The sequence below is a fragment of the Chiloscyllium punctatum genome, chromosome 26 (genome assembly GCF_047496795.1).
Source record: "Chiloscyllium punctatum isolate Juve2018m chromosome 26, sChiPun1.3, whole genome shotgun sequence".
In the NCBI taxonomy this organism is placed as follows: domain Eukaryota; kingdom Metazoa; phylum Chordata; class Chondrichthyes; order Orectolobiformes; family Hemiscylliidae; genus Chiloscyllium; species Chiloscyllium punctatum.
Genome location: NC_092764.1, coordinates 62,041,365 through 62,057,290, shown reverse-complemented (window position 1 = coordinate 62,057,290; position 15,926 = coordinate 62,041,365). Strand labels below are relative to the sequence as shown.

The following is a 15,926-nucleotide window of genomic DNA, read 5'->3' as shown; positions in this document are numbered from 1 at the left end:
TAGATCTTTGAAGGTTGCCACTCAGGTGGATAGAGTTTGTAAGAAGGCCTATGGAGTATTATCGTTCATTAGCAGAGGGATTGAATTCAAGAGTCGTGAGGTGATGTTGCAGCTGTACAGGACTTTGGTTAGGCCACATTTGGAGTACTGTGTGCAGTTCTGGTCGCCTCACTTTAGGAAAGATGTGGAAGCTTTGGAGAGGGTGCAGAGAAGATTTACCAGGATGTTGCCTGGAATGGAGAGTAGGTCGTACGAGGATAGGTTGAGAGTTCTCGGCCTTTTCTCGTTGGAACGGCGAAGGATGAGGGGTGACTTGATAGAGGTTTATAAGATGATCAGCGGAATAGATAGAGTAGACAGTCAGAAACTTTTTCCCCGGGTACAACAGAGTGTTACAAGGGGACATAAATTTAAGGTGAAGGGTGGAAGGTATAGGGGAGATGTCAGGGGTGGGTTCTTTACCCAGAGAGTGGTGGGGGCATGGAATGCGCTGCCCGAGGGAGTGGTAGAGTCAGATTCATTGGCGACCTTTAAGCGGCATTTGGATAGGTACATGGATGGGTGCTTAATCTAGGATAGAGGTTCAGCACAACATCGTGGGCCGAAGGGCCTGTTCTGTGCTGTATTGTTCTATGTTCTATGTTCTATGTTCTTAACCTGAAATCAGAGTTTAGTGACTTTTATCCTCAACAGTAACAGAATCTGGAGATCTTTGAATTCTTGGTGAACAGTTCTTTCTCGAATTTACTTTTTCACTGGTTACTGTTTCTGAATAGTTTGAATAGCGATAGTCAGCTTGGTTTGTGAGGGGCAGGTCATGCCTCACAAACTTTATTGAATTCTTTGCCGATATGACAAAACACGTTGATGAAGGTAGAGCAGTGGATGTGGTGTACATGGATTTCAGTAAGGCATTTGATAAGATTCCCCATGGTAGGCTCATACAGAAAGTAAGGAGGCATGGGATACAGGGAAACTGTCTGTCTGAATACAGAATTGGCTGGCCCATAGAAGACAGAGAGTGATGGTTGATGGAAAGTATTCACCTGGAGCTTGGTGAACAGTGGTGTTCTGCTGGGAACAGTTCTGGGACCTCTGTTCTTTGTGATGTTTATAAATGAGTAAGATGAAGAAGTGGAAAGATAGCTTAGGAAGTTTGTTGAAGGATATTGGGTTCCATGTCCATAGATCCCTCAAAGTTGCCACCCAGGTTGATAGGGTTGTTAAGAAGGTGTATGGAGTGTTAGCTTTCATGAGCAGGGGGATTGAGTTTTCGAGCTACGAGGTTATGCTGCAGCTCTACCGAGCCCTGAAATGTTGTGTTCAGTTCTAGTTGCCTCATTATTGGAAAGCATTCAAGAAGAAAGCTGCCACCGTGGGCGGCACGGTGGCACAGTGGTTAGCACTGCTGCCTCGCAGCGCCAGAGATCCGGGTTCATTTCCCGCCTCAGGCGACTAACTGTGTGGAGTTTGCATGTTCTCCCCGTGTCTGCGTGGGTTTCCTCCGGGTGCTCCGGTTTCCTCCCACAGTCCAAAGATGTGCAGGTCAGGTGAATTGGCCAAGCTAAATTGCCCGTAGTGTTAGGTAAGGGGTAGATGTAGGGGTATGGGTGGGTTGCGCTTCGGCGGGGCGGTGCGGACTTGTTGGGCCGAAGGGCCTGTTTCCATACTGTAAGGAATCTAATCTAAAAAAAAGATGCAGAGGATATTTACCAGGACATTACCTGGACTGGAGGGCATGACATCTGAAGAAAGGAGCTAGGGTTTTTCTTATTGGAGCTAAGAAGGATGAGAGATGACTTGATAGAGGTGTATAAGATGTTCAGAGGCATAGAAAGAGTGGATTGCCAGAGAGATTTTCCTATGGCAGAATGTCTATCATGAAGGGGCATAATTTTAAGGTAATTGGTGGAAGATTTTGGGCGGCACGGTGGCACAGTGGTTAGCACAGCTGCCTCACAGCGCCAGAGATCCGGGTTCAATTCCTGCCTCAGTCGACTGACTGTGTGGAGTTTGCACGTTCTCCCCGTGTCTGCGTGGGTTTCGTCCGGGTGCTCTGGTTTCCTCCCACAGTCGAAAGATGTGCAGGTTAGGTGAATTGGCCATGCTAAATTGCCCGTAGTGTTAGGTAAGGGGTAGATGTAGGGGTAGGGGTATGGGTGGGTTGCGCTTCGGCGGATCGGTGTGGACTTGTTGGGCCGAAGGGCCTGTTTCCACACTGTAAGTAATCTAATCTAATCTAATCTAATCTAATTTAGTGAAGATATCAGATGAAGGTTCTTTACTCAGAGAGTGGGGTGGGTGTGGGGGAGTTGGTATGTGGAATGCACTGCCAGCAGTGGTAGTAGAGTCAGATACATTAGGGACATTTAAGTGAATCTTGGATAGGCACATGGAAGATCGTACAAGGAAGGGTGAATCAGTGAGTCTGATCTTAGAGGAGGATAAAAGACTGGCACAACATTGAGGGCCGAATGGCCTGTACTGTGCTGGACTATTCTATGTCTGTCAGCAGCACTTGTGTGATAACTTTATCTCTACAATTGTCTTAATTTGTTACTTTACCTTCGACGAACTCTGTTTGTATCGTGTTAATTTTCTGTCTCTCTTTTCATCAGTCAATGATGGGAAATGTACAGGAATCACATTAACACTGGGACCAATGTTCACACTGAGATACATAATCCATCCCATTGGATCACCAGCCTCATACAGCATTGAAAATAAACTGGGGAATTTAAAAGAAGTGAAATAAAGCAAGTCCTGAGAAATGAATTACCTTTCCCAATGTGGAAGCTGAAGAAACAGAACAGAAGGCGTTGAGAGTTGATCAGTCTGTGAAAGGAGCTGGTTTTGAGAGGCATCTTCCACTGGGTTCCTCCTCTGGAAAATCAACATTGGGAATATGAGAGCACAGGGTGAGGGTCACACAAATGGTGGTTACATCCAAAACATACAAAATTACATGGAGTTAAATGATGACCTGTCATTGTACCAACACCCAGTGACACCAATTGACAGGATGTAGCTCCCATTTGAAATCACAGTGATCGGTGAATTTTGGGGGAAATTATTGAGATTTTGTTGGAGTGAAAACCTTAGCTGGAGTTGTCAGGCTGCTGGGACTCAGCTGTGAGTGACCAAGTGAAACAGGGACTGATAGAGGCTGAGGGCAGCTCATCTGTCCTTGTTAGTTCATGGTCTGAGGAGACCAGAGATCCCAGTCTTCATTCTCCTCATGTTTTTAATCATTCAGGACCATACATTATGAAAAAGAGTGAATCAAATTACACCACTACAGAATATTTAAGGCAGGAATCTGACCAGCCACAATTACTGGGCAAATGGATGAATAGCGCTGAAAATGTGTTGCTGGAAAAGCACAGCAGGAGTCTTTCCTGAAGAAGGGCTCATGCCCGAAACGTCGATTCTCCTGCTCCTTGGATGCTGCCTGACCTGCTGTGCTTTTCCAGCAACACATTTTCAGCTCTGATCTCCAGCATCTGCAGTCCTCACTCTCTCCTCCAAATAAGATGAATAATCAATTGAAAACACACATGATTATTCAGACCATAACCGATAGACCTGCTACTGGCAACGTATGGTTTATAGGTCTGGGGGAAGATTTGAAGTGGGTCAAATGATAAATTGGGGATAGGGTCAGAGGTTATTAGTTCAGATTAGGTGTTCAAGTTGGAAATCAGGGTGACTGATGTAAATTGGGTTTTGGGCTGGGGTTTGGGAGTTGGGGTTAATGCTGAGGGTTTTTAGTTAAGGAGTGGGGATGGTATATTGGTGAAAGTTTAACCCAGCAAGACCAGCTTCCTCATTGTGACACCAGTTACTGTTAATGCCACTAATGTCAATGCTGTCAACATCACAAGCATTCTGTAAAGGAATGAACAATAGATAAAAAGGTGTGTAGTGGAAGAACTGAACAGGGACAGAGCATTTAGTAAGGGGTTTCAGAATGATACTGAACAAAGCAATTTCAATGGTCTGAACAATATGAAAATAACTACTCAATACAGCACAGAATGGTCAGACATAAGAATATAACTGTTTAAAAGTTTAAAGTGAGGGTTTTATAATACACTGGTCTCATCTTTCTTGGATTTTTGAGTTCGCATCTTGTCACCAAAAACATATGCATTCATTCATTAAACAATATTCAAAAGGACTTTATTAATAATATGAAGATTGATCCCTGTTTCAAACATGGAAAGGCGAGAGAAACCCAAACTGCTCAATGGGAAATGGTCTTTCCAGGGAGATATTGTTAATGTCCCTCAGGTACGAATCTGTCAGGTTGAACACAGAATACGGCTTTAACTAAATAACTGACTGTGGATGAAAACTTCCAGTGAGGAAACTTCCATTTTAGAAAACAGGAATTACAATTTACGATAAGTCCACATTTATTCTCATTGAGACAGGCAGCATGCAAACTACACACTGTCTCCTCACTTCAATAATGTCAGTGTGCAGCCCAGCACTAAATCAGACTGCACAATCAACAGGGGGCCAGTAAAGTGTTTGGATCACCCATCGTTCAGCTAGACCTTCACGTTTAAAGGTTACTACAGGGCATCCACAAACTTTGCAACAACAAAACTCAAAGTACCTGAGTGCTGAGTGGCCATTGGATGGCTGTCTGTTTAAATGACCTTGTTGGGTGTTGGCTCATTGTCCACCAGCTCGGAGTGATTAGGAGAGGACATTGACTGGACCCATGGTCTCCACGTTGGCAGGATATGCACCAAATCAGCCAAAGAGGCTGTTTTCACATCAGAATCTGCTGTATATTTCAAGCTCACCCATAACATGTCCACACATCTGTCCAGACAGGAATCGGCTGGAGTGGAATTCTACAGCCCCTGTCTCTCCCACACCTCAATTAAAATACACATCAAATAGGCTAAGTAGGTCATGGAAATAACTTGTTGATTCAACAAAGGATAAACATCAGGAATAATCTGCATAAACAGCAAAATGAAAACAAAATCTACAGCCGCTGCAAGGCAGGAGCTAATTGTCCAATATGGAGGGTGGGCTTTACACACACATTCAATGTTAAAATTGCACTGACCACCTCACAGATGACACCAGAATTACTGACATGTTCTCCTGCCACCAATATCTTCTTGGGGATACTGGGGTTAAAGTACAGTGTGTAAAACCAGCAGCTCCATGAGCAGCACTGCATGGTCAAGAGAAAAATGGCCTGAATGATGTTTGTCTGAATTTGGGCAGTGGGTCAGATAGATCCCTCTGACAACATAGTATTCAATGGAGAGGTCAAACTGTAATGGTGAATCCATGTGAGACCTCAGCAACACGGACAATTAGACTGCATTCACTTCATGTTCACACCACAGCCTCTAGATCTGTGGAAGAAGCATCCACTGCCCTCTGCCTGAAATCACTCACATTGGGGTGTACTCAGGACCCTCATCATTGTGAGACACAAATATCAATCTAGTCAGCTGTCCACTAAACAAAACTGTGACCCTGCAATTCTAATTCCAATGATACTGCTTTCTCACTGTCTTGGAACGTTCACACAGTGACTCAGAACTTATGATGGACAGGGGATAGGAATTTCTGTTCTTCAGAAAGTCATCCTGATCTTGAACCAAGACCCAGCCTTTGTACAGACTGGATGACTGTGTGAGTGAGTCATATTGACATCCACAGAGAGTAGAAGGAGTATTACTGTGTTCATACAGTCCTCATTCCAAATCTTACACAGGGCAGTGTAGGAGCTTCTGAAAACACAGGGACGGCAGGTTCCAGAGTTACACCCAAAGTTGTGCACCAATCCCACCCTCACCAATGTGATACCCTCCTGTAGGTCCCACTAACCCTGGCAGGGTCAGTGTTGGAAGGAACCGTGAGGGACAATAACAGACCAAGAAATTCAGGAACAGTTTGTTCACTCTCCATGAAACAGTGAACAGACAGAGGGTCACAAAATACTTCACACAGAATGTTCTCCTCCTTCCATTATAAAACCTCAATTGTATCAATACATTTATGTTCCGAAATTTGCAAAAAACAGAAAAATACACAATTGCCCTGAGCATTCCTCACACAACATGTAGTGTTGGTCAGTTTCATTCAGGAAGACTCGATTAATGAAAATATACTAAAACAAGTAGGTTTACATTTCACATTCGACTTTGTCAACCTGGACTTAAATAGTAAAAATATTCCGATTAAAAGCATAAATAAAGTAATACCAGCTCCTTCCCTGTGGCCTGCGGGTCCTGGACATTGAGAAACTGACACACAATGTAGGAATTCTATATGTGCTAGAAATTTGCCTGAGCAGGTACTTTTGCATTGATAACCAGCTTTATTGATTTCCTGGAACAATCGGAGCTGAGCTCTGTGTGCACCAGTCTCATAAACTTGGAAATATATTCATAGAATCCCTTCTGTGTGGAAACAGGCCCTTCAGCCCAACAGGTCCACACTGGCCTCCAAAGAGTATCCCACTCGAATCCATTCCCCTACATTTACCCCAAACTAACACATCCCTGAAGACTATGGGGAATTTAGCATGGCCCACTCACCCAACCTGAACTCCTTTGGATTGTATGAGGAAACCCACACAGGTACAGGGAGAATGGGCAAATACCACACCGACAGGCACCTGAGGCTGGAATCAAACCTGGGTCCCTGGTGGTTTGAGGGAACAGTGCTAACCACTGAGCCACCGTGCCACCCCTAACATTGAGCTGGACACAGGCCTGCAGGAAATGGTATCCATTGATGGTTCAAAAAAAAAGGGACTGTTGAGGCAAGTAAGAGGTGAATCCGAATATGTCACAGGCAGCACCATCTTCTGATGTTATCGATCACTGAGGGAACTCATGCAGTCAGTTACACTTGGGCCAAGCTTCAATGTTGGGGCAGTCTCAGAGGGGATTCCAGTCAGTGAATGTCCTGTGTGGGGGAGGAAAGCATCGGACACAGAAATAATGAGCAGTTTATCCAAATACAATGTGGATATAAATCTTCATGAAAAGGATATTTCAACAAACAGCCCTCTGATTATCTTTAATTCCCAGGGCACAAAGTGTGACTCTGACTGAGAGAGTGGTCCCCCTGAGCTACAATCAATGAGACAAGTTTTTTTCCATCTGTTTGCTCCATATTGCGTACTGTCCAAGGCAGAGATCGGATGCTTTGCTGCTGCTGACAACAGAAACAGCAACAAGAGAATGTACAACCTGGGACAGTGCATGGGCAACAGCATGGGGAGCTGGCAACACTACAACAACAACATGTATTTATATAGCACCTTTATTAATGAAACATCCCAAAGTGTATCACAGGATACTTTGAGGGAGGAGGGAAGGCAGTAATTTGGAGTGAGTGGAGAAATGGATTGTTGGGGGAGAAGAGGACACAGATGAGGAAATACAGCTGTGTAAAGTCACTCCAATTCACTGAGCAGGGTCAGGGATGGACTGGAAATAATCCTGAAGGTGAGAAAGGAAGAAGCCAAGGATCGAGGGAAATATAATAATGACCAACATCCATTACTTACATTGGATGGGGTAAGATACCTGTGTCCATCCTCCACCTCCATCATAAACACAAAGTCTGACTCTTCCATCCACGAGAAGATTAAGGACTGTGAGGTGGGCATTGGAAAATGACTCAGCTGCTCCTTCCTTGACTGGGACTCAGACTCGAATGTGTCAAATTCAGCAAAGATTTGGGAGAGGATGTGAATATTTAATGAGTTCAAGGTAATGTCACCACAGGCTGAGTGGTCCATTGCAGAGAGAGAATCAACTGGTCCTGGTTTAACCTGAGGGTCACCCTGCACAGGGGAAGGGAGAGGTTGAGAAGAAGAGCCCTTTATGGGAACCTCAATTCATGCAGGAATTGAACCCACACTGTTGGCAACACCCTGCACTGGAAACCACCTCTCCAGCCCACTGAGCTCCACTGTCAAAGTTCAAGGATGTTTCTGGGAAGTTTGAAGAGCACAGGTTCAGGTTCGGTGTTCAGTGGAAAGTCTCAGATGTGTCCTTTCCCCATTTCTCTTCCCCGCTGTCCTCGGGACCAGAGAGTGATTCCCCAGTCCAGGGAATACCTGCTGGAAATCTGGCTTCCGGATAAATGTTAGATCCTTCTGGTACACTCTTATTGAATCTCAAGTCGGATAAGCCTGTCTTACTACAACAGAAACCATCTGTCACTCTATAAGGAGCTGTTTAGATGAGAAACACAGAAATATACAGCAAATTGAGCAGATGGTAGCTGTTGAAATACCACCGAGACCATGAGAAACTGTGGGAGCTGATTTATTCCCATATCCAGAGAGGAGTCTCACAGGCACAGGCTCCTGAAAGGTCCCTTTTATATTCAGAAAGTCAACAGCTTGAGAACCACAACAAGTATCTCAGCAGCTCGAGTTCCTTTTGCTGAGCAAGGGATTCTGCAAGGACTAAGATTTGACAATGCACCCAATTCAAATCCAGACGGTCAGTCTCGGAGAATGAATCACTGACACTGGGGACAATTAGTGTCTTACAATGGGCTGTGTGTAATAGCAGACCATGTGATAACAAGACCTAGTGTGTGGGGGTTGGTTTGGGGTTGGGTTTCCTAAGCTGACCATTATCTACTCCTTTGTCTGTTTGACTGTCCATCTCTCACTTTGGGCTCTATCTCCACCTGTCGCTTACCCCTCAACCCCTCCCCAAACCCACCTTCTGTATAAAAGCCAACTTTCTCCCAGCTACCATCAGTTCTGAGAAACGGTCACTGAACCCAAAATGTCAATTCTGATTTCTCTCCAAAGATGCTCCCAGACCTGTTGACGTTTTCTAGCAATTTCTGTTTTTGTTTCTGGTTTACAGCATCAGGATTTCTTTTGGTTTTCTTATTGGATCATAATTTCATTTGTTTTAACATAGTTTAGAAAAGGACATTGATGATATTAGGTAGGAACTTTCAAAAGTTGATTGGGTGAGGCAATTCACAGGGTTGAGATGGGGAGGTGATGGTTAGAGATGGGGAGGCCTTCGAAAATGAGATAATGGATGTTCAGAGACAGTATGTTCCTGTTAGTGCAAAGTGCAAGTCTGGTGGGTACAGCAATACGGGATGGATATAAAAATTGAGGCTAGATAAGAGTGGTGCTGGAAAAGCACAGCAGGTCAGGCGGCATCCGAGGAGCAGGAAAATCAACGTTTCGGGCAAAAGCCCTTCATCAGGAATAGAAGCAGGGTGCCTGCAGAGTGGAGAGATAAATGAGAGGGGGATGGGGCTGGGGAGAAAGTAGCATAAAGTACAATAGGTGTATGGGGGTGGGGATGGAAGTGATAGGTCAGGGAGGAGGGTGGGGGAAGGTAGCAAAGTGTACAATGGGTGAATGGGGGTGGGGATGAAGGTGATATGTCAGAGAGGAGGGTGGTGTGGATCGGTGGGAAGGAAGATTGGCAGGTAGGACAAGTCATGAGGGCGGTACTAAGCTGGAAAGTTGGAGCTGGGGTGAGGTGGGGGAAGGGGAAATGAGGAAACTGGTGAAATCCACATTGATGCCCTGGGGTTGAAGTGTTCCAAGATGGAAGATGAGGCATTCTTCTTCCAGGCGTCAGATGGTGAGGGAGTGGCGGTGGAGGATGCCCAGGACCTCCATGTCCTCGGCAGAGCGGGAAGGGGAGTTGAAATGTTGGGCCACAGTGCGGTGTGGTTGATTGGTGTGGATGTCCCAGAGATGTTCCCTAAAGCGCTCTGCTAGGAGGTGTCCAGTCTCCCCAATGTAGATCAGACAGCATCGGGAGCAACAAATACAATAACTGATTTTGGTGGATACGCAGGTAAAACTTTGATGGATGTGGAAGGCTCCTTTGGGGCCTTGGATGGAGGTGAGGGAGGAGGTGTGGGCGCAGGTTTTGCAATTCCTACAGTGGCAGGGGAAGGTGCCAGGACGGGAGGTTGGGTTGTTGGGGGGCGTAGACCTGACCAGGTATTCACGGAGGGAACGGTCTTTGTGGAAGGTGGACAGGGGTGGAGAGGGAAATATATCCCTGGTGCTGGGGTCCGTTTGGAGATGGTGGAAATGTCGGCGGATGATGTGGTTGATGCGAAGGTTGGTAGGGTGGAAGGTGAGCACCAGGGGTGTTCTGTCCTTGTTACGGTTGGAGGGGTGAGGTTTGAGGGCAGAGGTGTGGGATGTGAATGAGAAGCTTTGGAGGGCATCTTCAACCACGTGGGAAGGGAAATTGTGGTCTCTAAAGAAGGAGGCCATCTGGAACACACTTCAGTTTGCTTTCCTAATATCCTTTTTGATTTCTCTTTTCACTCTCCTACCCCTCTTAATTTTCTACAGGGTGAGTTCTCAGCATCAGACAGAATTATTTACTTCAGTCAGACACTGGTTAGATGTGATGTGACACACCTTTGGGGCAGGTGGGACTTGTACCCAGATCATTCTGGCCCTGAGGAAGGGGCACTGCTGCTCTCCCACAACACCCCTCGGTATTGGATAGAAACTTTCCTTTCTGCCTTATGTTATCCCCATAAGCTCCTTGATATCTTGAGGAGAGTGGGTCTTGAGATTTGGTCATTGCCCCCTTTTTTCTTTGTGGGAACATATTTACTCTAAAACCCTCGAATCTCCCACTTGAATATCTTGCAGCACACTGACACTGATTTACCTTCAAGAACCTGTTTCCACCACACTTTCGCAAAGTCATTGCACAGCTGACCTTCCATCTCCAATTGCGAATTCTTCTAACTCCTGTTCTATCGCTGTCCTTTTCAGTGATTATGTAGTTACTACTCACTGGTGACCCTGCATCACTGCTATTGGCACTTCATTCCCCTACACATGCTCAGTTCCTCCTTTTCTCTCATTGCAGGACAAATTGGCCAATAACCTGATTGAAAGGCCCAAGGTGGAGAGGAGTGAACAAAGAACAAAGAACGAAGAAAGTTTACAGCCCAGGAACAGGCCCTTCAGCCCCCCAAGCCTGAACCGATCCAAATCTACTGTCTAAACCTGTCGCCCAATTCCTAAGCGTCTGTATCCCTCTGCTCCCCACCTCCTCATGCATCTGTCCAGACGCATCTTCAATGAATCTCCCGTGCCTGCCTCTACCACCCCTGCTGGCAATGCATTCCAGGCACCCACCACCCTCTGCGTAAAGTACTTGCCGCGTGTAACCCCCTTTAACTTTTCACCTCTCACCTTGAAAGCGTGACTTCTCGTTATTGGATCCTTCACCCTGGGAAAACGCTTATCGCTATCCACCCTGTCGATACCCTTCATTATTTTGAAAACCTCAATCAGGTTCCCCCTCAATCTCCTTTTTTCTAATGAAAACAAACCGAACCTACTCAACCTCTCTTCATAGCGAGCACCTTCCATACCAGGCAACATCCTCGTAAACCTTCTCTGAACCCTCTCCAAAGCTTCCACATCCTTTTGGTAATGTGGCGAACAGAACTGTACACTGTATTCGAAATGCAGCTGAACCAATGTCTTGTACAATTTTAACATGAATTGCCAGCTCTTATACTCAATACCCCACCCAATGAAGGCAAGCACAACATATGCCTTCTTGACCACTCTATCCACCTGTGCAGCTACCCCCCTTCAGGGTACAATGGACCTGCACTCCCAGATCTCTCTGCTCATCAACTTTTCCCAAGACTCTTCCGTTCACTGTATAATTCACTCTAGAATTAGACTTGCTGAAGTGCATCACCTCACAGTTGTCTGGATTGAACTCCATCTGCCACTTCTCCACCCAACTCTCCAGTCTATCTATAACCTCCTGTATTCTCTGACAGTCCCTTATGCTTTCTGCTACTCCACCAATCTTTGCGTCATCTGTAAACTTGCTGATCATACCAACAGTGCCCTCTTCCAGATCATTTATGTATACCACAAACAACAGTGGCCCCAGCACTGACCCCTGTGTGACACCACTGGTCACCTTTTCTCCATTTTGAGAAACTCCCTTCAACTACTACTCTCTGTGTCCTGTTGCTCAACCAGTTCCTTATCCACCAAGCTAGAACACCCTGCACACCACGTGACTTCACTTTCTCCATTAGTTTACCATGGGGAACCTTATCAAAAGCCTTACTAAAGTCCATCTGTACGACATCAAAAGCCCTTCCTTCATCAATCAATTTGGTCACCTCCTCAAAGAACTCTATTAAGTTGGGAAGGCATGATTTCCCCCGCACAAAACCATCACTGATGAGCCCATTCCTTTCTAAATATAAGTAGATCCTATCCCTCAGTGCCCTCTCCAGCAACTTTCCCACCACTGACATCAGGCTCACTGGTCTATAGTTACCTGGAATATCCCTACTAACCTTCTTGTACAGGGGTACAACATGAACAACCTTCCAGTCCTCTGGCACCTCACCTGTGTTTAAGGATGCCACAAAGATATCTGTCAGGGCCACACCTATTTCCTCTCTCATCTTCCTCACCAACCTGGGATAGATCCCATCCTGTCCTGGGGATTTGTCCACCTTAATAATCTCTAGCATACTTAACAGATCTTCCCTACTTATGTTCACATGATCCAGACTAATCTCTAATCTCAACGTTCATCATGTTCCTCTCCTCCGTGGACACTGATGCAAAGTAATCATTCACAATCTCACCCATTTTCTCAGGTTCGACACACAGCCTTCCTTCATTATCCTTTAGTGGACCAATCCTTTCTCTAGTTACCTGCTTGCTTCTTATATAAGAATAAAATGCTTTGGGATTCTCCTTAATTCTGCTCACTCAAGCTATTTCATGACCCCTTTTAGCCCACTTGATTTCTCGTTTAAGACTGGTCCTACTCTTCCGATATTCCTCCAGGGCCCACTCTGTTCTTAGCTGCCTGGACCTTATAAATGCTTCCCTTTTCCTCTTGGCTAATCGTACGATTTCTCCTGTCATCCACGATTCCCGAATCTTGCCTTCCCTATCCTTTACCTTCAATGGGACAGGCCTATCCTGCACTATCTTTAACCTATCTTTTAAAGCCTCCCACATCTCAAATGTGGACATCCCTTCAAAAAATTGTGTCCAATCCACATTTCCCAACTCCTGCCTAATTTTGATATAATTGGCCTTGGCCCAGTTTAATACTCTTCCCTTAGGACCACTCTCATCCTTGTCTACGAGTATTCTAAAACTTGGAGAATTACAGTCACTGTTCCCAAAGAAATCCCCCACCGCAACTTCTACCACCTGGCCTGGCTCATTCCCCAATATCAGGTACAATATGACCCCTTCCCTCGTCGGACTATTGATATTTTGCTCTAGAAAACTCTCCTGGACACTTCTTACAAATTCTATCCCATCCAGGCCTCTGACACTAAGTGTATCCCAGTCAATGTTGGGAAAATTAAAATCTCCCATCGCCACTACCTTATTGCCTCGACATCTTTCCATAATCTGGTGGATTTCAGCTCCTCACTCCCTGCAGGGAAAACATTCTGGAATTAGCTGGAGAAGAACCTGGTGGCTCATGTGGGAAGAGGGAAGCCTGTATGTCACACACACTGACCCAGCTTCATTGGGCTGTGCTTCCCTCACATTAACACCAGGGCTAATTGATTCTTAACCACTCCACCCACCCCAGAAGAGGAATATCTGCTCCACCCACTTTTCATCTGGTCTCAGCCAGTTTTGCTGCTGTTGTGTAATTGATATTTGAGCTTTTGTGATAAAGTTCCAATTTCATGTTCTTGTGAGAGACTTGCAGGCTATTTCTGTGTGAGAATATTTTCCCTCCATCCTTCATGTTCCCTTTTATGTTGCTGACCCTGTGTTCCCTATGACCTTACAGTGTCCCCCTGATTCTTAGAGCACCTTCATGTTACAATTAATGTGCTCACTTTAGTCCGATGGGCAATGAATTTATAAATTCCAATGTCCTTGATGGCTTTGCATGATCGTTACCTGGGAGAGCCAGTCCCCCTCTGATTTCATCTTTCTTCTCTAGAACGTCCCCCTGTCGATTCATATCCCCCTAGTGACTCGATGCAATGAAATCTACCCCTAGGCATGAGTAGCTCACTTTCCCCAGGTTACCTTGATCCTTCACCCATATGCCCCTGAATGATACTGAGCAAAATACAGAAACACAGAAGATAGGAGCAGGAGGAGGCCATTCGGCCCTTCAAGCCTGCTTGACCATTCATCATGATCATGGCTGACCATCCAACTCAATAGCCTAATCCTGCTTTCGCCCCATAACCTTTGATCCCATTCGCCCCAAGTGCTATCTCGAGCTGCTTCCTGAATACATTCAATGGTTTGTCACCAGCTCCTTCCTGTGGTAATGAGTTCCAAGGCTCACCCCTCTTTGGGTGATGAAATGGCTCCTCATCTCCGTCCTCAATGGCCTACCCTGAATCCTCAGACTGTGACCCCTGGTTCTGGACACACCCACCATTGGGTACATTCTCCCTGCATCTACCCTGTCCAGTCCTGTGGAAGTCTCTAAGTCTCTATGAGATCCTCCCTCATTTGTCTGAACTCCAACAAGGACTGAGCTGAGGACTGACAGTGGGCCACACCTTAGGTCTGACTTGGAGGGACAGCCGTGACTGAACCTAGCGCAGCCCCGACTGATGTCTCCACTACACCCTGACTGGTCTCCCTGTAACCTGGGGACTGGCTGCCCTAGGCCTTTGGGATTGATCGTGATCCAGTCCATGGACTGTAAGGTAATGGATCTCCGGACTGACCATGTTCCACATCCTGGATTGGAATCAGACCGGTCCCTTGACTGCTTATGGATGAAGGGTCAAGGAGGGTGATGGCCATGGAGTATGCAGGGATACTATGCTGAAGGCAGAGATGGCTGATGGCTGGGACAAGTAATCAGTGAGGTGCAGTCTTCAGGGTTACACAGTGGAAATTTGTGCTGTCTCGTTTCTCAGAGAACGGGAGGAGAATTGTCAGCGTCATATAAATGAGGTGAATTGGACTATTAATAAGATGCAAATGCATCAAAATGAGATAGTTACCTCTCAATAGCGAGATGCTGAAGGATTTAAGGTTGAAGTGAAAAATTACAATCAGTGTTGAGATTCTGATGCCTCTCCACTTTGTCCCGGCGTTTTTGCCATTGCTGAGGTCACACCAAGATGAAGTGAATACTGTCGTATGTTTAATTTGAAAAGCAAAGCAGATTGGAGATCAGGAAAGGATGATGAAACATTTTGAGGAAGAAATTGGGGCATTGCAGGGGAACTAGCAAGAAATAGTAAAACATAATAAAAACTTCAACAAATAGTAAGAGTAGTGACAGTGAGCATTCCAGGGTGAAGCTTGAGAATGAGGGATGGGAAAGAAGGTGGTCACAAGGCATTTAGAAGATTACAATACAATCAGGCAGAGTCCAAGCTTGGTTTTGTTAGTGGGAAACCTTTGACCTGCTAGATTATTGATGGGGATTGATGAGACAACACCATGAGAACTGTGTAGAGTTTTGGTCTCCTTCCTTCAGGAGGGAGAGAATAGCATTGGAAACAATTTGAAGAATGTTCACCAAGCTGATCCCTGGGATGAAAGGATTTTATTATGAGGAAACTTTGAACAGGTTGGGGGCATGTGCTCATTGGAATTTGGAGGAATGAGGGGGATCTTATTGAAACTGATAAGGTTCTGAGGGGGACTGAGAGGATTGTTTTCCCTTGTAGGGTAATCCACAGCGATGGGGATCACTAATAAAAGGGGCCTCCCATTTCATGTGGAGATGAAGAAGAATTTTCCCTTTTGGAGAATCCTTAAACTTTGGAATTTATCTGCCTGGATCGTGGTGGAGGCCGGGTCATTGAATATATTGAAGGTTGGGTGGGATTGCTTTTAGACCAAAGAAGTCTCTGTCGAAGGCTCCAGGTCGGAAAGTGGAGTCAAGGCCACAATCAGG

General features: G+C 45.6%; 1 protein-coding gene across 1 annotated transcript in view; it reads right to left on the bottom strand.

Moving 5' to 3' along the window:
• The window catches only part of LOC140496209 (uncharacterized), a 132,669-nt gene extending 118,657 nt beyond the window's left edge, over nucleotides 1-14,012 (bottom strand). The window contains exon 1 of the mRNA XM_072595707.1: nucleotides 13,949-14,012. Coding sequence (XP_072451808.1) covers nucleotides 13,949-14,012 — 64 coding nt within the window. The remainder of the gene's footprint in view (nucleotides 1-13,948) is intronic.
• Nucleotides 14,013-15,926: the final 1,914 nt, after the last annotated feature.